Below are 18,409 nucleotides of genomic sequence, written 5' to 3'. Positions count from 1 at the left end.
AGGTGTTCAATATGTCAGAGGACCATGTTTTTGTTTCATGTTCATTTGCTAAGGCTGTTTGGAGTTGGCTGGGGGATGTTCTTAATTGGGATTTGCTTTAGTTTGTTGTTGTCACAACAATATGGGATCTGTTTAACTGGTGTAATCAGCTCTAACATGATTCCAAATCTTTAAGGAGCCGCTTTGTTGATGTTTTGTGGGTAATTTGGAGAGGGAGGAATGTTACACTCTATGATGCTGCTGGTTCTGCCCCACAAATAGTGGCTAGACATACTCTCTTGGAAGTTTTGGATGTTCAGAATGCTACTCTTAATGATGCCCTCTTGTAATTTTTCTTTTTCCCTCTTTGGGGGCTGTATTGGAAATGGGGCCTGTTCTTTACCATTTGGTATTTGTTTTAAGCTCTCTGAAGGTATGCCCTCTGTGCGCCTGTGACTTATTTTTTCTTTTTTAATACAACACCATTTATGAAAAAAAAAAAAAAAAAAAAACAAAAAAGAGTGACATAGTGGACAAAAAATAGTTCATAGAGGTAAAGAAATGAGTCATTTAATAAAGCGAGTTTTTAGAGAGAAAAAAAGGGGAACTCTTTTACATGTGCTATAGTGACCAGAAACAAAACATCTGTTAAGAGAAGGGCCATAAGCCCAACACCTATTGTGGGGCGAGAGGCACGAGGCCAATATCTTCTTTAACAACAATCATACAATTTCCTATTTTTGGTTTCTTCAATTTGTTTTTATTATTATATATATTTTTTCATCATTACTGGCTTAGTGATTAATTGGTAGTATTACTTTCTAAAACCTTAAAAACTGATACGTAAAGTGGAGAAAAAAAAGAAAAAGAAACAAGATTCACTTGTTGCATTCGATGATAGAGAGACATGTTTTGATTTCCTTATCATTTTTTCAAAAATCAATTGATTATTTTTTTATATTTCTTGTCAAATAATTATTATTATTGGTATAAAAATTGAATAATTGATAGAAAGAGAAAAATTGAATAATCAATCACTCAAATAAGAATTAAAATTTTAATTTAAAAAATAATTTTAGAAGCTAGACACCAAAAATATTTTTTGAAAAATATTTTCAAAATCTTTGCCAAACACCGAAGAATAAAAAAAAAAAAAAAAAAATTCAGCATGAAAAAGTGTTACATAAAAAAATATTTTACATGCATGTTTCGTATCAATTATACCAATTAACATATATATATATATATATATATATATATATATATATATATATATATATTTCACCCAATTAACAAATGTGTGCTTATATTATATATCATTATACTGATCCACTTAAAATATAGACCAAGGATCCCAAACCATATAGCAAACTACACTTCAAAATTCGGTCGTGAAACTAAATTTGAAATTTCTCTCCTTTTTTTTTTTTTTTTTTTTCAAACACAATTAGTTGATTATTCTAAAATAACTTATATATATATATATATATATATATATATATATATTTCACCCAATTAACAAATGTGTGCTTATATTATATATCATTATACTGATCCACTTAAAATATAGACCAAGGATCCCAAACCATATAGCAAACTACACTTCAAAATTCGGTCGTGAAACTAAATTTGAAATTTCTCTCCTTTTTTTTTTTTTTTTTTCAAACACAATTAGTTGATTATTCTAAAATAACTTTTATTCGTTGAGCAACGCCTTTCACTCAATACCGTCGAATTTGGGCACACATTTTTTTTCTTACCATCTCTTTTTCTCTCTCGTTTTTACCAAGAATTTGTAACAGAAAATATGTCATAGCCACCTTCCATTTGGCGAAGTAATGTTAGAATCTCCTGAAATAATTGTGGTATAAAATGAGAGGGAAATCATAATCACAGTCCACACAATTCAAACTATTTCACCTACCCCCTCTTCTCTCCTCTCTCAATCCACCAAGGAATACCGGAAGGAGGTAAGTCTAGGCAAATTCAATAGTGAAATACAATATTTTATATCTATTTCTTTTCTCATATATATAAATGTTCTAGTTATTTTCTATATGCTTATATTGTTTTCTCAATGAATTTAATAGGAATTGCAGATTTCTTAAGTAATTTATTTATTTATATATATATTTTTTTTCGCCCTTCCAATGTCTAAAATGAGAGCAAATATTTTACGGACAAAACAGTAAAACACAAGTAGGATTATGAAACAGGGTCTACAAATCTTAGGTGGTAAGCAAAATTTATTTACTTGACACAGTTCTATTTTTCATTATTGCCAATTCTATGAGTATTTTGATACGAGATAAATATATACAAGAAGACGTCAATTTTAAAAAAAAATAAAAATGGTGCAGTACCGTTTGTGATATTGCATTCAAATAGTTTTCTTGTCGATGAAATTTAGTATCTCGCAAAACTATTTCACTCTCTTATGCTCATCACTTATTTTATTTTATTGCTAAGTTTCTTTTTAGTTTCCTCGTGTTTATTTTATTTTGTAAAAGTAGATCATATGGAAGCAATTGCAAGTTATTATTGATCTTGGATTTTTTGTCACAGTTACACAGATTATTTTTTTCACTAAATTCATTGTTTAATTGAGCTTTCCAATTTTAATTTTTTGCACATGCTAAATAGCGAAAGTATTTATTGCACGTTTTTTATATTGCAGAGTTTTTTTTTTTTTTTTTTTTGGCATTTTACCCTTAAAACTTTTTTCTCCGTATTAAATTAGGGTGACATTCTATTAAATACATTATCATTTTAACATTCATGTGCATAGCGGCAGCTTTAACCTAATAAATTGTTTGTTGTTTGCAGGTTTCTTATTTGAGATCATCATTACAATTTACTGATTTTGATCAGTGACTAATTCTGAATTTTTTTAATTAACATTATTGCTAAAAAAATACTCAATCCTATTGGTCAATGTGCGTTGACTAAGGGGATATTGACCAATGCAAGCTTGAGTATTTCACTTATGTTAAGGGCATCCAAACAGTGCCGTAAATTTAGAATTGGAGAAAGTTTAGTTCAAATTTTGTGCTAAATTTTCTCCAATTCCAAATTCAATGCGCGGATTCAGTGCAGCCAAACATAGCATGAAGCTATTTATTCATATGAAATTCAAAATTTTCTCATAACACATACAGAACACAATGCATCTGATGATCATAGCATGTTACCAGATTTAATAGCATTTAAGATGAATATTTACTAACCACTTATAATCCACATTTCCAGAAAAATGGCATGATGTCCGTACCTCAATTTGGAGGGTGGGATCACAAGGCCGCGGGAGCGAAAACCGATTACTCCGTGGTGTTTTCACGAGCTCGTGCCAACAGACGCAACCGCCACAGCATTGGAAATGAACATGAGTTTCTTGCCAAGCAACACCAGCAGGAGGATGATTCTGTGATGGTAAGAATCCATATTCTGCTAATTTCTCTACATATCATCATCAGTCATTGTATATAATGCATTTTTCAATCAATAATATACATTCAATATTCATCTAAAAAATAAAAAATAAAAAAATTCATTGTCTCAACTCATACTCGAGACATGTTTTGATCCAAATCCCCTTATCAACGCACGTGGATCATAACATGTCCGAGTATGCATTTTTGGACAGACAAACCAGCAGATTATAACTAGAGTGCATGCTTCTTTCTAATCTTCGAAAATTATTTCTTGTGCAGAAGAAAAAGAAGATTCTGACCTACCTAAATTGTTGTATTAAGCCTTGATACTCGAAATAAGTCCGTTCTTCGAATTACTATTCATTTGAATGGATATTAGACTGGATCTTGTTTTCTTTGATGGTATATTTAAGTGAGACAAGTTAATTTGTCATTAGAGACCTAATCGAAAGGTCTGCAAACGTCGAGCTATGTATAATATTGTTCTACACTAAAAAAAATTCCGAATGTGTCTTGCATTTATTTTTTGTGCTCAAACTTCAAAGTTATATCAGCAATATAAAAGTTTTATTACCCTGGAATTACATAATTCTATACAACTTTACACGGTTGGATACATCCACAGAAATCTAGATTTCCTTTTGCTTATTCAAGCTAGAAACTATATAAAACACGATCATCGTCTTTATTTATTCTATGTAATAACAGAAAGTGCAAAGAAAAATAAAATGTTAGTATAATTAATAAAACCTGCAACTCAAGTTGTGGCACTGGATCGTTTTACTGGAGCTTGGAGGGACGAGAGGTAATTTGCATCCGCTTTATCAATTCCATTGAAAAGATAACTGAAAGGTGGCATTTCTATGTACTTTCCAGAACCGGGAGCAACCTTGAGTTCACCATTTTTCCAAACAATCCTTCCTCCAGCAATTGTTACTTCAACCTTTCCCTGAGAAAATAGATATTTTTTTTCGAAAGTTAGCATAAAGCAGATCTAGAGATTTCAAACTAGAAGAATGTTCTTTAGGGAAAACAGGGACAGGCATCTAAGGAATTTAAATAGGAAAGGTAAAAAAAAAAGAGAGAAAAAAAAACTTACACTTAAGTTCTGTATAGTATCATCAAGTATCACAAGAATTTCGGAATCACAATATATGTAGTTACAGTGTTTCATGGAAAACTGTGACAGTTCTAATGATAAAACGGTGTTGCCCAAGCAAATATCATATTTGTGCAACTCAAGGAACAGTTCCACTGATCTTTTGGATAAACCAAAATGAAAAAGTCGTATCAATGAAATCTCTAAATTTATCCAAAATGAAAAAGTTGTATCAATGAAATCCCTAAATTTATTCAACTATAACACGACAATGTTGACGGGGAAAATATCTAGACTCCATTTGTTTGGACGTAAAATATTTTTCAAAAAATATTTTTTTTATTTTTTGGTGTTTGGTATTTATAAAATATTTACAAAGAAAAAAAAATATTAAAATTTAGCAAAAATAACTTATCCATCAATTTTCGGCAAGTTATTTTACATGCCGTGCCAGATGGATTCGACCTCAACCTCAACGTAGACCTTTGCCAAATACCGACAAAGTAAAAAGAAAAGAATATTTTAACTGAAAAAAATAAAAAAGAAATTTCCAAAAAAAATATTTTACGTTGAAACAAACGGAGCCCTAAAGAACAATCAACAACAGGATAATAAGTGGCAGCTTGAATGGTTTACTCATATATCAACTCGTGATTTAGCGCTAACTCAGGGCAATCATCGAGCCGACACAAGTGCTCAAATGGTTTTCTCTTGTTTGCAAAACTCCATGAACTTATGTCTTTTCAAGAATAAAAGCAATAAATTGAAATGCTACGCTTTCTTTCTTTTCTTTCCAAAACCATATAATTTACTTATTGGCTGTCAACATATGGACCATATAGTGATTGCAGACCTTACCTTCCCTTTCCTTCCCTCAAAGACATTTGTGTCAGATCTAGAGTGGTGTGAGCTGACACTTATATCGAAGCTTGAATTTGGGTTGAGTATGATTATGTCGGCATCTGATCCAACAAGTATTGCTCCTTTCCTTGGATATATATTGAAGACCCTGGCACTGCATAAAATGTCAACTTCACAATCATTTTCATTACTCTGGTACCAGGAGTGAACTGTCAAAAAACATTATCTTATATATTATATTTGGTTTTCTGGGTAAGCTATTCGAGAGAGAGGTCATACATTATCAATCTTTTCAAAGCAAAAGCATATCATTTAGAAATCATCAACATTTTCAAAGGCAAAAGCATACCTCTCAGTGCTTGTCAAACGGACATAATCAGTAACAGATATTTGACCCGATTCCTGAAAGAATGGATAAGATAATACAAACAAGCTATTTCAGAATATAATTTCAATCAAAACTATTTAGTTTCCAATGGCCAAGCTACATTTTCATGGAAGCTTACCACCATTGTATCCCAAACCAGATGCATCCTCTCCTCAATGCCTATACATAATCAGAATATCCAGATGTAGAAGAATTAGAAAGTGGAATAGCTCAAGTGAACTTCAATTACTGAATCAGGTCAAAACAACTGATTCAAATATACTGAACCAATAAAATCTGGATTACCATTGACACCATTTGGTATTTTCCGAAAATCGTCAATTCCAAAAGCTTTCTGTGTGGAATTAAAGGTACAGTGATCGGTTCCTACTAGCTGTATAAAATATCATGCATCCATGTAAGTAAACAATTGAGCATTGGGAAATAAAAGTAGTGAATTACAATTTCAAAGGTTAACTAAGAGTCAAAATCCTGAACTAGAAAGAGATATTTCTGTAGCTTTTAACCAGCAAAAAAATATTCAGCAACTGCATTCAGAGGAGAGAATCTGTTTATGGAAATCGATATCATGTTGTAAGAAAAACATTTAACTTAAATTGCCAGCCTCACTGAAGCTAATATTAAAACATTACAAATCCTAGAGTCCAAGAAATGAGATAATTCCCTGATGTGTCACTTAAGCCCCACTTAACATGTTCAGAATTGTGGTTTATTCAGGAATAGCATAATTTTTATCATCTATTCTAATGAAAAGAACAAACCTGTAGGACTCCTGCTGAGAGTGCACCCTGAAGGGCCTTCCCATGTCCTGATGCCCTAATAGGGGGACTCATGACAAATCTGAAACATAAAAGGACCATACTGTCTCACATAGCATTAAAAATGACGGGGAATTAAGAAAAAGAAAGAAGAAAAAAATAGAAATAGATAGAGAGCAGGTTATTGCTTTGCTGCAGTGATGAAGTCAGGATCCCAAAGCCCGGAATCATCAAGGACTAGCCCTGAAACTACTGGCTCCCCAATAACCCTCTGCCCTGCAGTTGAAGAATGAAAAAGATAAAAAATAAAAATAAATAAATAACTAATTAAAAAGAACCAAGTGTTTGTTCCTATCCTAAATCATGAAACCACATGATATCCCTAATAGTTTTCTTTCTATGATCTAAAGAAAAAGGAGACACAAGTTGAAGTATTCTCCCCCACCCCAACCAAAAATAAATGCATAAACTATAATTAAAGAAACAAAAAATGTCAAGCTTACCTAGTAGTTAATTAAATATAAGCATAATGCGGAAATGTAATACCACTCTAGCACAATGGTGAGCATTGTTTTCATGACAATGAATATTACAAAGCTACCATGATGTACAGTAAAATTATAATAATGCCCCTACAAAATATTTACTAAAAATCCCAATATATAAAGTTGCACCCACTAAGTTTTGGGTCTTCAAACTCCACCCCCACATCCCCCTCCCTGCCAAACCAAAAAAACTCTCAAAATTTTGCAGTCTCTATGCCTCTGCCCAGCGGTAGACCTAGCCATCTCTCTCCCTCTCTCATGAAGATCACCACAATTGTTGGCAACACAACCCCAGTTCTCTTTATTTAAAAAAAAAAAAAATTCTCCTAAATTTATATTATATTATTTTTAAGGGGCTTTCAATTTGATTGAGTTATAAGTAGATAAGATGAACATTGGAAACCAAGTGGGTTCGGATTGACATTCATCAGTTCATGGGTTTGGGGTTTTTTATTTTTTTATTTTTTTTCTATTTTGGTCATCTTCATGGGTTTGGGGAATTGAGGTTGCCATCAGCTTTTTCTGGTTCTGAGACCAACCCAACTGGACCCAGGGTATTGGAATGATACATGTAGCCAAAGTATTTGGTATTAGACTTTCTTGGTTAGTTGAAAAATATATTGCAACAACAACAGCACAAAAAATAAATGAATAAAAACTCCATTTTGGAGCATCAATGTTGTTATCATACAAATTTGCTACAACAATTACCATTTCTAAAATTTAAAGAGATGAGAACCTGATTTTCGAGCTTTAGCAATTTCTTCCATTGCATCAATGCTCATGACATGAACAACATACAGCGGTGTGTTCACAAAACCAGCCAAACGAATAGCTCGGGCGGTTGCCTCACCTTCCAGCTGCATGAACATCAATAAGCCCAATTACATAACAGGCATAATTTCAAAAAACATTAATAGAAAAGAAATTTTCAGAGAGTTGAAGCACAAAATAGAAAGAAATGAACCTGCTCAAAGGCGCAATCATCAATTTGATCCAAAAATAGAAAGGTTCGGTAAGAAGAGCAAATGTTGGTTACTAAAATATTCTTAGTTGTCCATATATAATTAAATGTCAGTGAACACTAAGGCCTACAAGTTGTACTCTGCTTTGATAATCATTTTTGTTGAAACTGTTTGGAGATCCTTCCTAGAAATTAGAAAAAAAATTCAAAAGGTCAAATGTTAAAGGGGACAAATGCAGCTTGTGTAAGGAAAAACAACAAAGAAAAGGGTGGTAAAAATCAAAAGGTGAAACTTTCTTTTGACATGCAACTTCCACTAAGAAAATGGTACTGAAGAGAATAGTGCAGAAGTTATATTCAGATGCATCTCTTTCATATGAAGCTAAGGAAGCCAAGGATTACGGAAAATGTTCAACTCATGTTGGAAAGTCAAATGAAAATGAAACAAAATGGAAATCTAACAAAAGATAGCAATGATAGTTCGAGTGAATTGACTAGGATCACATAATGATTCTAACAAAAGATACAAATGGCTGAATCTATCACACAAAAGCTTAAAGTTTTGTATATTTGGAGTCCATGTAGAAAGTCCTTAAGTTGGAAGAAGGTACCACACTATCACTCCATCTCCTTTCACACAAGAGTGCATGAGATCTAGATATATCTTTATTTGCAGACATACTCCATTTTTCGTGCAAGAAAGAACCAAAGCCCAGTCCAAAGTTTTAAATTGAAAATAGGCAAACCAGTGCATGAGGCTCCCAAAATTGAGAGGTCTGGGGAGGGTCAGATGTACACAGCCTTATCTCCGCATACAAAGATGTTGTTTCCTTGTTTTGAACCCGTGACCTCCAGGTCACAACAGAGCAACCTTACTATTGCACCAAGGATCGCCCTCTAAAGTCTATATTGGAAATCTCCCATACTAAAATGGCATTATGTATTTGATAAGTATAAAAATATATATAAGTTCTATGCTCTGTGCAGCATAGAACTTATATATATTTATAAATATATATATATATATATATAAGTTCTATGCTCTGTGCAGCTTGTTTACAGTAAAGGTACTTGAGCGAAGGAGATGAAACACACGGGAATTGGAATCTATATGGGCTGGAAGTGGTTTAGAATTGGGGTGACCTAGAAGAGAGTAGCACTTAGAGGATTGGTAGTGAATCAGCCCATGAGCGTGTATTGATAGCAAGAAAATCTAATATCAGCCAATCAGCCCATGGCTTAATTGGAGAATATGCTCAAGACGAGGTCATTGCACAGTAAAATCTTGGACTGACAAGTTTGACAGCAAAGATTTGAGTATCAAAGCAGCCACACTGTCAAATCATGTCAAAGAAGGTTGGTCTCCAACCTTCTTTGACATATATATATAATTGGTAATGCACTTGGATATATATGCTCGAACATCATTGTGGAATACCTGACCTTTATATAGGACCCACGATTATGTGGAGGACGGCTGGCCAGGAGTGCAGATTGAATCACAAGATTCACAACATGATTGGAACTGCCAAGCTGCATGGTTTATATCACTAGGTTTGGAAGCTTGGGTCAAAAAAAGCCTATCATGAGGTTTGTTGAGGCACTACTTTTGCCACGTGTCATTACAACAAAATTATCAATCCCTTGTTCTGTAGTAAAGTCTACACAAATCCATCCCTCCTGGCATTCTCAAGATGGGACCACCTAAACGAGCCTGAACTGCAACCACTTATCCAACATCTTGAAAATCCCCCACGGCATCCCAGTTGAGAATTCTCTAGTGTTAATACATCTTAAATTTTTTTAAAGTAAAAAGTTATTAACAAGGTATTGCATAACAGAATTTGGACTTTAAGAAAGAAACACATATGCACTCATGTAGCTGAAATGAAAATGTTAAGATAGATAGTAGGACCATAGGAGAGACTAGATGTGATAGCTGATAGGGTTACTAATCAAAGTGTGAGGGATAAATTAGGAGTGGTGCCTATTCGTGAAAAAATAAGAGAAAGTAGATTTAGGTGGTAAGGACATAGACAACGGAGAATTATAGATGCACTAGTAAGAAGAGAAACATTAGTTGGCATAGAAGGTAGGAAGGAGACTAAAACTAACATCGGATGAAGTTATTAGAAATCATTTTAAATTAAATATAATATGAGAAATGGCATGCAGTAGAAAAGAATGGAAAAATCGAATTCATGTGACCAACCCATTCATATGAAATAAGGCAAGGATGATAATGATGGTTATTAATGAGGTATTAGAGCAAGAAAGTCATGGGCTCATATCTCCCCACTTCATTAATAGTAATCTAAAGCATCCAAGTGTTTAGCAAAGTCGTGGTGGGGAGTCTGGCCACATGTGAGGGGCGAGATTGCTCAATTACTTAAGGCAAGCATGTACACTGAGTACATTGGTGCCAAAACTACTACCTTGGCGCCATTCTCAAGGACCTCACTCTTGAAGTTTAAAGCTGAGTTAGAGAAGAAATACAATATAGAAGAAAGAGAATAGAAATATGTAAAAGGTTTGAATGAGATTAAACCACTCATTTACAACTCTAGTATTTATAGATAAAAAGAGCACATGCTCATATAACAAGAAAGGAAATTAAATTAAATCATAGCATATTCTATGGCTAGACATAAAGCATAAATAAAGTCAAACTTTCATGATTTGAGGCTATCAAATCTCTGCTAATATGATAAGTCATTCCATAATTCGTGGCTATTATATCTCTGCTACCACTTAGTTTTATAAAGAGTACAGAGTTTAAAACAAAAGCCAATTTGTGAAATAAGCTAGATGAACAGCCAAAAAGTCGACAGTGTTTAATCCCAAAGCCTAGGCTCCAAGTTTCTTGTCTTAATTGTGATATTATTTTCCAGTCATGTTTGCATCTAGTCACATGAAGAAGCAGCTCAAAATGGAATATATGGATCTATCCTTTGCCAAAGTCCACTTGGTGACACTCATGACTAGAGCTTCCTTTTGAAAGAATATTTGATTATGGAACACAAGCTTCATGTTTGGGATCACAACTTGTGGTGAAAGTATCTAGAAGCATATTGCACTTGTGATTGAAGGCATGCCACCTTTATGCAAGATTTGCCTACTCAATACCATATCAAGTTATCAACAACTGCCTATGGTAGCTTTAATGCTTTAGAAAAGTTGATTCCGATTACTAACATGGTATCAGGGAAAACAAGTCCTAGACCTGAACCTCACCATCTTACTGATAATTATATGACGCATTCACATTTTTTGCCCACTTAAGGTAGGGAGTTTAGTCACAAGAAAGGGAGCATGTTGGAAAAGATATATACTTCAGCTATCAAAGAGTGCGAAACTTAAGTATTACATACTCAACATGCCCATTCACTTTTAGCCAAACTCCACACCATGTTAGATCAAACACATTGGTGCATTACCAAGTTATCAGCAAAATGTTGAGATTTTAATCAGTAACTTGTTTGCCATAGTAAAGCGTTAATTGGTAGCTTAAACTTTTGCAAGAGTTGGTTATTATATAGTATGAGAGCGGAAAAAACCTAAGCTTGGATCTCATTGCCTCGCCCTATAATGCATCATGTGTTCTTCAAGGCCACAAATGGTAGAGCATTTGGCTACGCATGCGGGCATATAAAGTATATAGATACTTGAGCACCCTCTCTAACACCTTAAGAATATATAAAAAACAACCCTATTTATAGCAATGTGTTCCTTAACATAATTAGGCCAAACAAGTACATGCATAATATAATTATCAGTGAGGTGGCAAGCTTAGCACTTGCATGTTTGGATACATTGTTAACAACCGTCTACTACTGAATTTAAGCTTTAAATGATTTGTTAACATGGTATTAGAGCAGCCAATTCTTGGGATTTAATCTCATCAAGCAGCTAATAATTATTAAAATGCATACATGCGTTTATCCCACTCGCAGTGGAGAGCTTGGTCACATGTGAGAGTGAGTGGACTATATAAATACTTAAGTTACATCATCTTCAACAACCACGATTTTAGAACAGTTAGTTGTTAACAATATACACCAGAAAATGGTGATATATAGCAATCAGTGACGATATTTTATAATGTGAAAATATACATTAAGTTAGCATCTCTTCTGTTTGGAACAAAATCACCTCCAATATTTAGTCCCATTGCTTTCATTTCATCTCATAAGTATCACTGCACTCCAAGTTGTCATTCTTATTTGCAAGAACCTTGTACGTTAGGTGACAATCCAACTCTGACTGCAATGTTCTCTTCTGACACTCCCAAGACGCAAGCCTTCTACCATTACAAAAGCTAACTAGAGAAAGTTGTATGGTGTCATTTGTAATGATATAAATACTAGAGAAAGGACATTTAAGTGCAGTATTTAGCAAAAATTTGAAGAATTTAACTTAAGATTGTTTTATACATACATATACAAATATATATATATATAATTTTTTTTTTTTTTTTAATGAAATAACTGTTCAATAAGATTTCCATAAATAGAATTAACCATTCCTCCTTTATCATCCTCGATATACTGTTTTCATTAAAATTTTGATGGTATTGCAAAATGTGATCATTCATAATTCAAATTTTTCAGCCACTGAAAAACAAGCAGTTTCTAAAGCCCAAACCAATTGCTGCTTCATTCAAGTCTCAGAATCTCAGCCTTCTTTACTCTTTTGAATCAAGCTTTCAAACTTGAATGATGCAAAATAAGTTGAACTAAATTAAGAAGCAAGCATCAAACTTTAGCATACTTCAATGATATAGACCCACTTGAACAATCCAACCACCGTGCCCTAAAAAATAAACTAATATTTTAAAAAAAAAAAAAAAAAATTTGAAATACCTGGTTGAGCAAATATTAATCATCGGTTGCCACAAGGTTTCAGTGTCTAGTATACTGGAGGCAGCCATTTAAATCTTATTGTAAAGATAGAAAAGCTTTTCCTTCTTACATATTGTGTATAAGATGACATATAATTTGAAATTGTTTTGTTAATTTCCTGAAGTTGGATCCTAGTGGTTGTTATTTAGGAAGCTTTCGTCCTTCTGTAGTTGGATGTGTTCTTGCATAACGCATAAAAAAAAAAAACATACTTTTTCTTGATGAGATTCTAATGGGTGAACCTAAGACTCTCATGGTAAGCTTTGGAGATTAACAGGAATCTATTCAAAGTTATACTAAGCTTTGATCAATTGTACCATTTAAGAAAATTATAATTTCATTGAACACTTAATTAACTTGGGTCTAAGACAGGTATATAGTGATTCAAATTGTCTACATAATAAAAGACTAATCCCTAGACACATCAGCCAGATAATTTTTCCTTGAAACACTGTAGTTACACCTTTTCTAAGAGTTGAAGTTTATAACCTAGAAGTTTTCTATTGTTTTCTTTAAAAGGGACCTTAAGATCACAAAAGCACATAACTTTTATACAGTTCAAACCTTCTTAGTTCATTCTCTACAAAACTTCCCTCTAAGACATAATTATGAAGGCATTACCCATGCTTGCTAACAACTTTGAAGTCTAGCTCACATAGACAATGAATGATCGGTGACAAAGACCAATTTAGCTCCACTCCACAAAGATGTATTGTTTTCAGTTAGTCCATCTTGACATTTTACTTTCTAATATGTTCCATGATTAATCAGAGATGAGGGGAAAAGGAGCATAAACCACTAGAAATCAACACGTTGATTAGTGGTCATTTGAGGAAATCAGTAAGATATTAATGTTCATATGGAGCAGTTAACTAAACCAAAAGAGAGTGTAATTAAAGAGTTACCACTGGGGGCCTTGAAAGAGCATGTCCCTCTGGACCAGTAATACCTAGTTCAATCATTCTTTTCTGCCCTTCAAATACAGCATCTCCATTTTCAGCATGGACCATAGCCAAGGCACCAATAGACTTGCACTTTTTTAACCCCTCCAATAGAAGCTCATCATTGATCATAAGGGCTCCCTTGTAGGCCATGAAAAACTTAAAAGAGTTGATACCTAGGTTGACAGACATTACTTTATTAGAATTTTATCCAGATCTAAAGAAAAATCCAGAGGAATCTATTCAGCAATGGTTAACAAATTAATATCAGATCACAAAACCAAATTCATACGCTACAACTTGAGAATGAAATAAATAAACCTTTTTCCTTAACCATGATTTCCATCTCTTGTGAAACACTTTCATCCCATTTTGTGACTGCCATATGGAAACCGTAATCCATGCAAGCCTTCCTAGCCTTTTTTGTATAGGCTTCATAACCGGCAGATAAACTCCCATTTACAGGTATAACAAAATCAATATGCATTGTTGTTCCGCCTGCTAATGCAGCAGCCTGACCACTGAAGAAGTCATCAATTGTCTGAGTACCCATGAACTCCATAGCTAGGTGGGTGTGAGGATCAATTCCTCCTTTTATCATCACAAGTAAAAATGTAAAATACAACATATCAGGATCTGGTCTATGTAATTTCTTATGCATGTTATTTATATCAGTACAACATATCTCTTTTCAAAAAAAAAAACAAAAAAAACAAAAAAAAAAAAAAAAAAACAGTACAACATATCAAGATCAGATCTGTGTAATTACTTCAAGGTATTAGAAATAGATAAAACATTGTAGAGCAGCTCAGTGAATGGAAGATCTTTGCACTAGAGCTGATATTTTCTACTGATGCTTAGAGTTGTAACTAATAGTAGAATGATAAATAATTCAGGTTTGAACTAGAGCTGATATATTCTGCAGATTCTTTGCATTATGTTGATGCACATCAAGGAATGGAAGAGCTTATAATAATAATAATAAAAATAATGATAATCTAGTCTCCCCAACTAGCTGTTAAGTTATGGTCATCCTTGGAAACATACCCAGTATATACTATATATTTTTAAAAATTCCAGTCTTAAATGTGTCCTTCCTGAAAGTTTGTTAGTTGACAAAATGACTGATCAACTGTTCTCATATAATATATAGATTAGCATGAAAGAAAACAATTAATACTTAGAGATTATTTGCATGTTATAATTCCAAATAATCTCAGGTCTTCACCTGCCTTTACAGTCTTTCAATACATTAGACGTTTAATTAAAGCACCAGTACTGAACTAATAGACGTCCCAAGTAAAAATCTTTCACCTGGCATGACAAACTTTCCAGTGGCATCGAGCACAATAGTATCATCACCAACCTGCATGTGGCAGTGTAAAAATCAGATGCCCATCAAACAGTAAAGAAAAGAAAGAAGCATCACACAAACAACCTGATAAAAGTAAGTGAAGGAGCCAGATAATATCAAAGAAAATAAAAGGCATGGATGCCTATAAGGTGGGCCTAGATAGTGCAAGATGCAACTCATTACAGATCAACCATAATGAAATATTAACCATATTCTTCCAGTATGGTGAAAGGAAAACATAAGAGTAAGAAAAAAATGAAAATTTCATGTCAGCTTGAACTGCAGAACTTATAGGTTGCAAATTCTATGATTTTGCAGAAATCTTCATCCCCCTACTGAAAATTCAGGCTATAATTGCATTGAATTATACTATGAAGTGCAAATGTCAGTGAACATTTTAGAGTGTCTAACCAAAATAACTTGAGGGATTTATGTATTTGTATGTTTATTTATGAGCCATGTTCCTGACTGCAATCATGGTAATAATTATGAAAAGCTGAATTTTTGACTTTTCTCAAAACTAATTCTTCTAGTAGTAACTTGGAGAAAAACATATTGGGCATTGTTTTCTTCTGATTATCTGTCTCCTTAAATATAAACTGGACTACCAGCCCTTTTATAGAAGTAAAATCATTCAAAATCACCACAAATTTGGAAGTATATCAAAACCAAAACTTATCCCCATCAGCCATTCTGTACAAGAAAGCGTATTACAGTGTTTTGGAATGGTAAAATTTGCACAGCACATCAAATTCGTGGGACAATATCACAAAACTCCTGTAATATAACTTGGAACAATAATTATTATTTACAGTTGACATTTGGGTTATACAAAATGCTAATAGTGTTTCCTTTCACCAATCAAGCAAAAGTTGTGAGCTAATTAGCTCCTTTTGGGGAATTTTATCACTCATTTTAAAATCAATTCCAATAACCGGAACCTATCAGGCAATGAATAAATAATATACCTTGATATTAGGCTTCACAGCAACAATTACCCCATCCTCTACATAGACATCAGCTACCTCTTGATGATGAGCATTCACAACAGTTCCTCCCTTTATCAAGATCTTCGAAGGAGATAACGGAACTCCACACTCAGAATCACCATATCCAGTTTTAGCTTCACAAAACTGTCAACAAAATGAATCAAAAATCTTCATTACAGAACCAATTCCTCCGTTTAATTGCAGAAAAAAAAAAAAAAAAAAAAAAAGGACCCTCCAATCAACTAAGTCAATGCTACGCTATAACACAATGGAGTTAACATTCTTTACCTTTTTGGAAACCATAACAACATGATATTCAACACTTCTCCTTTCTCAATTTCCTTTTTGGCATTAAAAAAAGGTAAACACATCCAAACTCTTCAATACTATCCTAAATTCTTTTGTTTGGTTGTCGGGAAAGTCATCTGCTAGCACAACTCTATACAAGAAATTGTGAACTGTGTTATTTAATATATACACAATTTTCTTTCGTTTTCCTGTGTTTTCTCGGCAATCAATCCGAGGGAAAAGAATAGAAGAACACTCTAAAAATGAAACGTTGACTTTGAATTCGGATCATTCTGAGTACCTGATTGGATTCTGATACTGGCCAAAAGATTGAAAGAAGAACCAGAAGAGATGCGAAATGTATGATCAGAGTTCTGAGACTCGAATCCATGGATCTGAGACAGAGCTTCCCTGCGAATGGCATTTTGATCCACACTACTGTGTGTGTGTCAATGTGTGGTGTTATCTTTGAGCGCCTATTGGGTGTTGCGTGTGCGTATTTCAAATCCTGGACGATCTCTATCCTGCTTTTGTCATTCCTTACGTACGTCTTTTGGGGAAGAGCTCATTTGCACATCAGTCTGTATAGGCACGTGAGCTCACGTGCTCCTTTAAATAAATTATCCCCATTAATTACTTAGTTTCTATTTTAATGAGACTCTACAAATAATATTTTTTTAGACAAACATATCCTTTTTAAATTATTTAATTTTTCTTCTTCTCTCCCTTTTTAATCTGTCTATATAAAAATGTGTGTGTGCATGTATGTGTATATATATATAATAACTACGGTTATGTGAATGGATATTGAAAAAGGTCAAAAATATATATATATATAGACACTATAATCCATTCATAAGAGATGGATGGATTCTGAAATAAATTAATTAATTAAAAACAAAAAAAAATAAAATAAAAGAATAAAAAGAAAGGTAAAAAAAAAAAAAAACGAGAAAATAATCCACATAGAAGATGATTATGAGATCAACTATATATTTCTACTTACAACTATACTAGAGGCTTCGTTTAGTTAGGTGGAATCAACTAGAAAAGAAAGGAAAGAGAAAATTTTTAAACTTTTTTGGAGATTGGATAGAAGGAAAAAAGAAAAAAAAAAAAAAAAAATCTAGTTTCCGCATCGGTTTATTTGTCCTCAAAAATTTTCACGCACAAAACACGCGAAAATGATATTTTCTCGTGAAAGAAGTCCCTTTTATTTGACTTTCCTATCTTATCCAACTAACTTGTTTGTATTTGTTGATGAGTAATTCTCTCTTTTTGTGATTTTGTGAGTTTTCAACAACTATTTTTATGAAGCAATAAATTTTTTTTATCTTTCAATAAAATAGGATAGGTGCATCTTTTTTAGTATAATCCACGTATCTAATTCGATGGTTCAAAAATAAAAGAAAAAAATATTAATATTTAGTTGAGCCTCTGCTCTCTAATTATGTGTAATCCAACCTTTAAAAATTAGTTTGCCTTATTTTATTATAAATATATATTTTTTTTATCATCTATTGAATAATATTTATTTTTTAAATTCTAACTGATATAAAAGTAATTTGGTAAGTAGAATTATTTTTTTTTTCACTTTCATCCTACCCAAATTAATAAAATCATATTTTATCTTAACTTTTTTTTTTTTTTTTTGGATAAGTAAATATTTTATCATAACTTTCTCGAAAGACTTTAATACTAACCAAATTCATGGTAAAATAGATCTTGCTTCTAAATAGAATTTTTTATTTTTTTTAATCCTCTGTTCTACGCAATTCTAGTTACTCATAATCCGGTATATATATATATATATATATATATATATATATATATATATTATATGGTGAAATATTTAATTTTTCTCCCAAACAGTAGTCTTTAATTTTTTTTTTAATTTGTTTATCTTAAACT

General features: G+C 32.8%; 1 protein-coding gene across 1 annotated transcript; it reads right to left on the bottom strand.

Annotated features, from left to right (window-relative positions):
* Nucleotides 1-3,955: 3,955 nt before the first annotated feature.
* LOC132311512 (dihydropyrimidinase) lies at nt 3,956-17,000 on the bottom strand. The gene is made up of 13 exons (XM_059809431.1): nt 16,800-17,000; nt 16,190-16,354; nt 15,182-15,233; nt 14,189-14,458; nt 13,832-14,043; nt 7,801-7,921; nt 6,705-6,792; nt 6,520-6,598; nt 6,044-6,131; nt 5,877-5,917; nt 5,720-5,772; nt 5,368-5,524; nt 3,956-4,359 (listed from the first exon to the last, which is right to left on the bottom strand). The coding sequence occupies exons 1-13, from the start codon at nt 16,920-16,922 to the stop codon at nt 4,168-4,170; spliced, it is 1,641 nt and encodes a 546-aa protein (XP_059665414.1). The 5' UTR covers nt 16,923-17,000; the 3' UTR covers nt 3,956-4,167.
* Nucleotides 17,001-18,409: the final 1,409 nt, after the last annotated feature.

The sequence above is a fragment of the Cornus florida genome, unplaced genomic scaffold (assembly GCF_030987335.1).
Source record: "Cornus florida cultivar Cherokee Brave unplaced genomic scaffold, ASM3098733v1 CherokeeBrave_3.0.0_Hap2_Chr06, whole genome shotgun sequence".
Classification (NCBI taxonomy): Eukaryota; Viridiplantae; Streptophyta; class Magnoliopsida; order Cornales; family Cornaceae; genus Cornus; species Cornus florida.
This window is presented reverse-complemented; position numbering and strand designations above follow the sequence as displayed.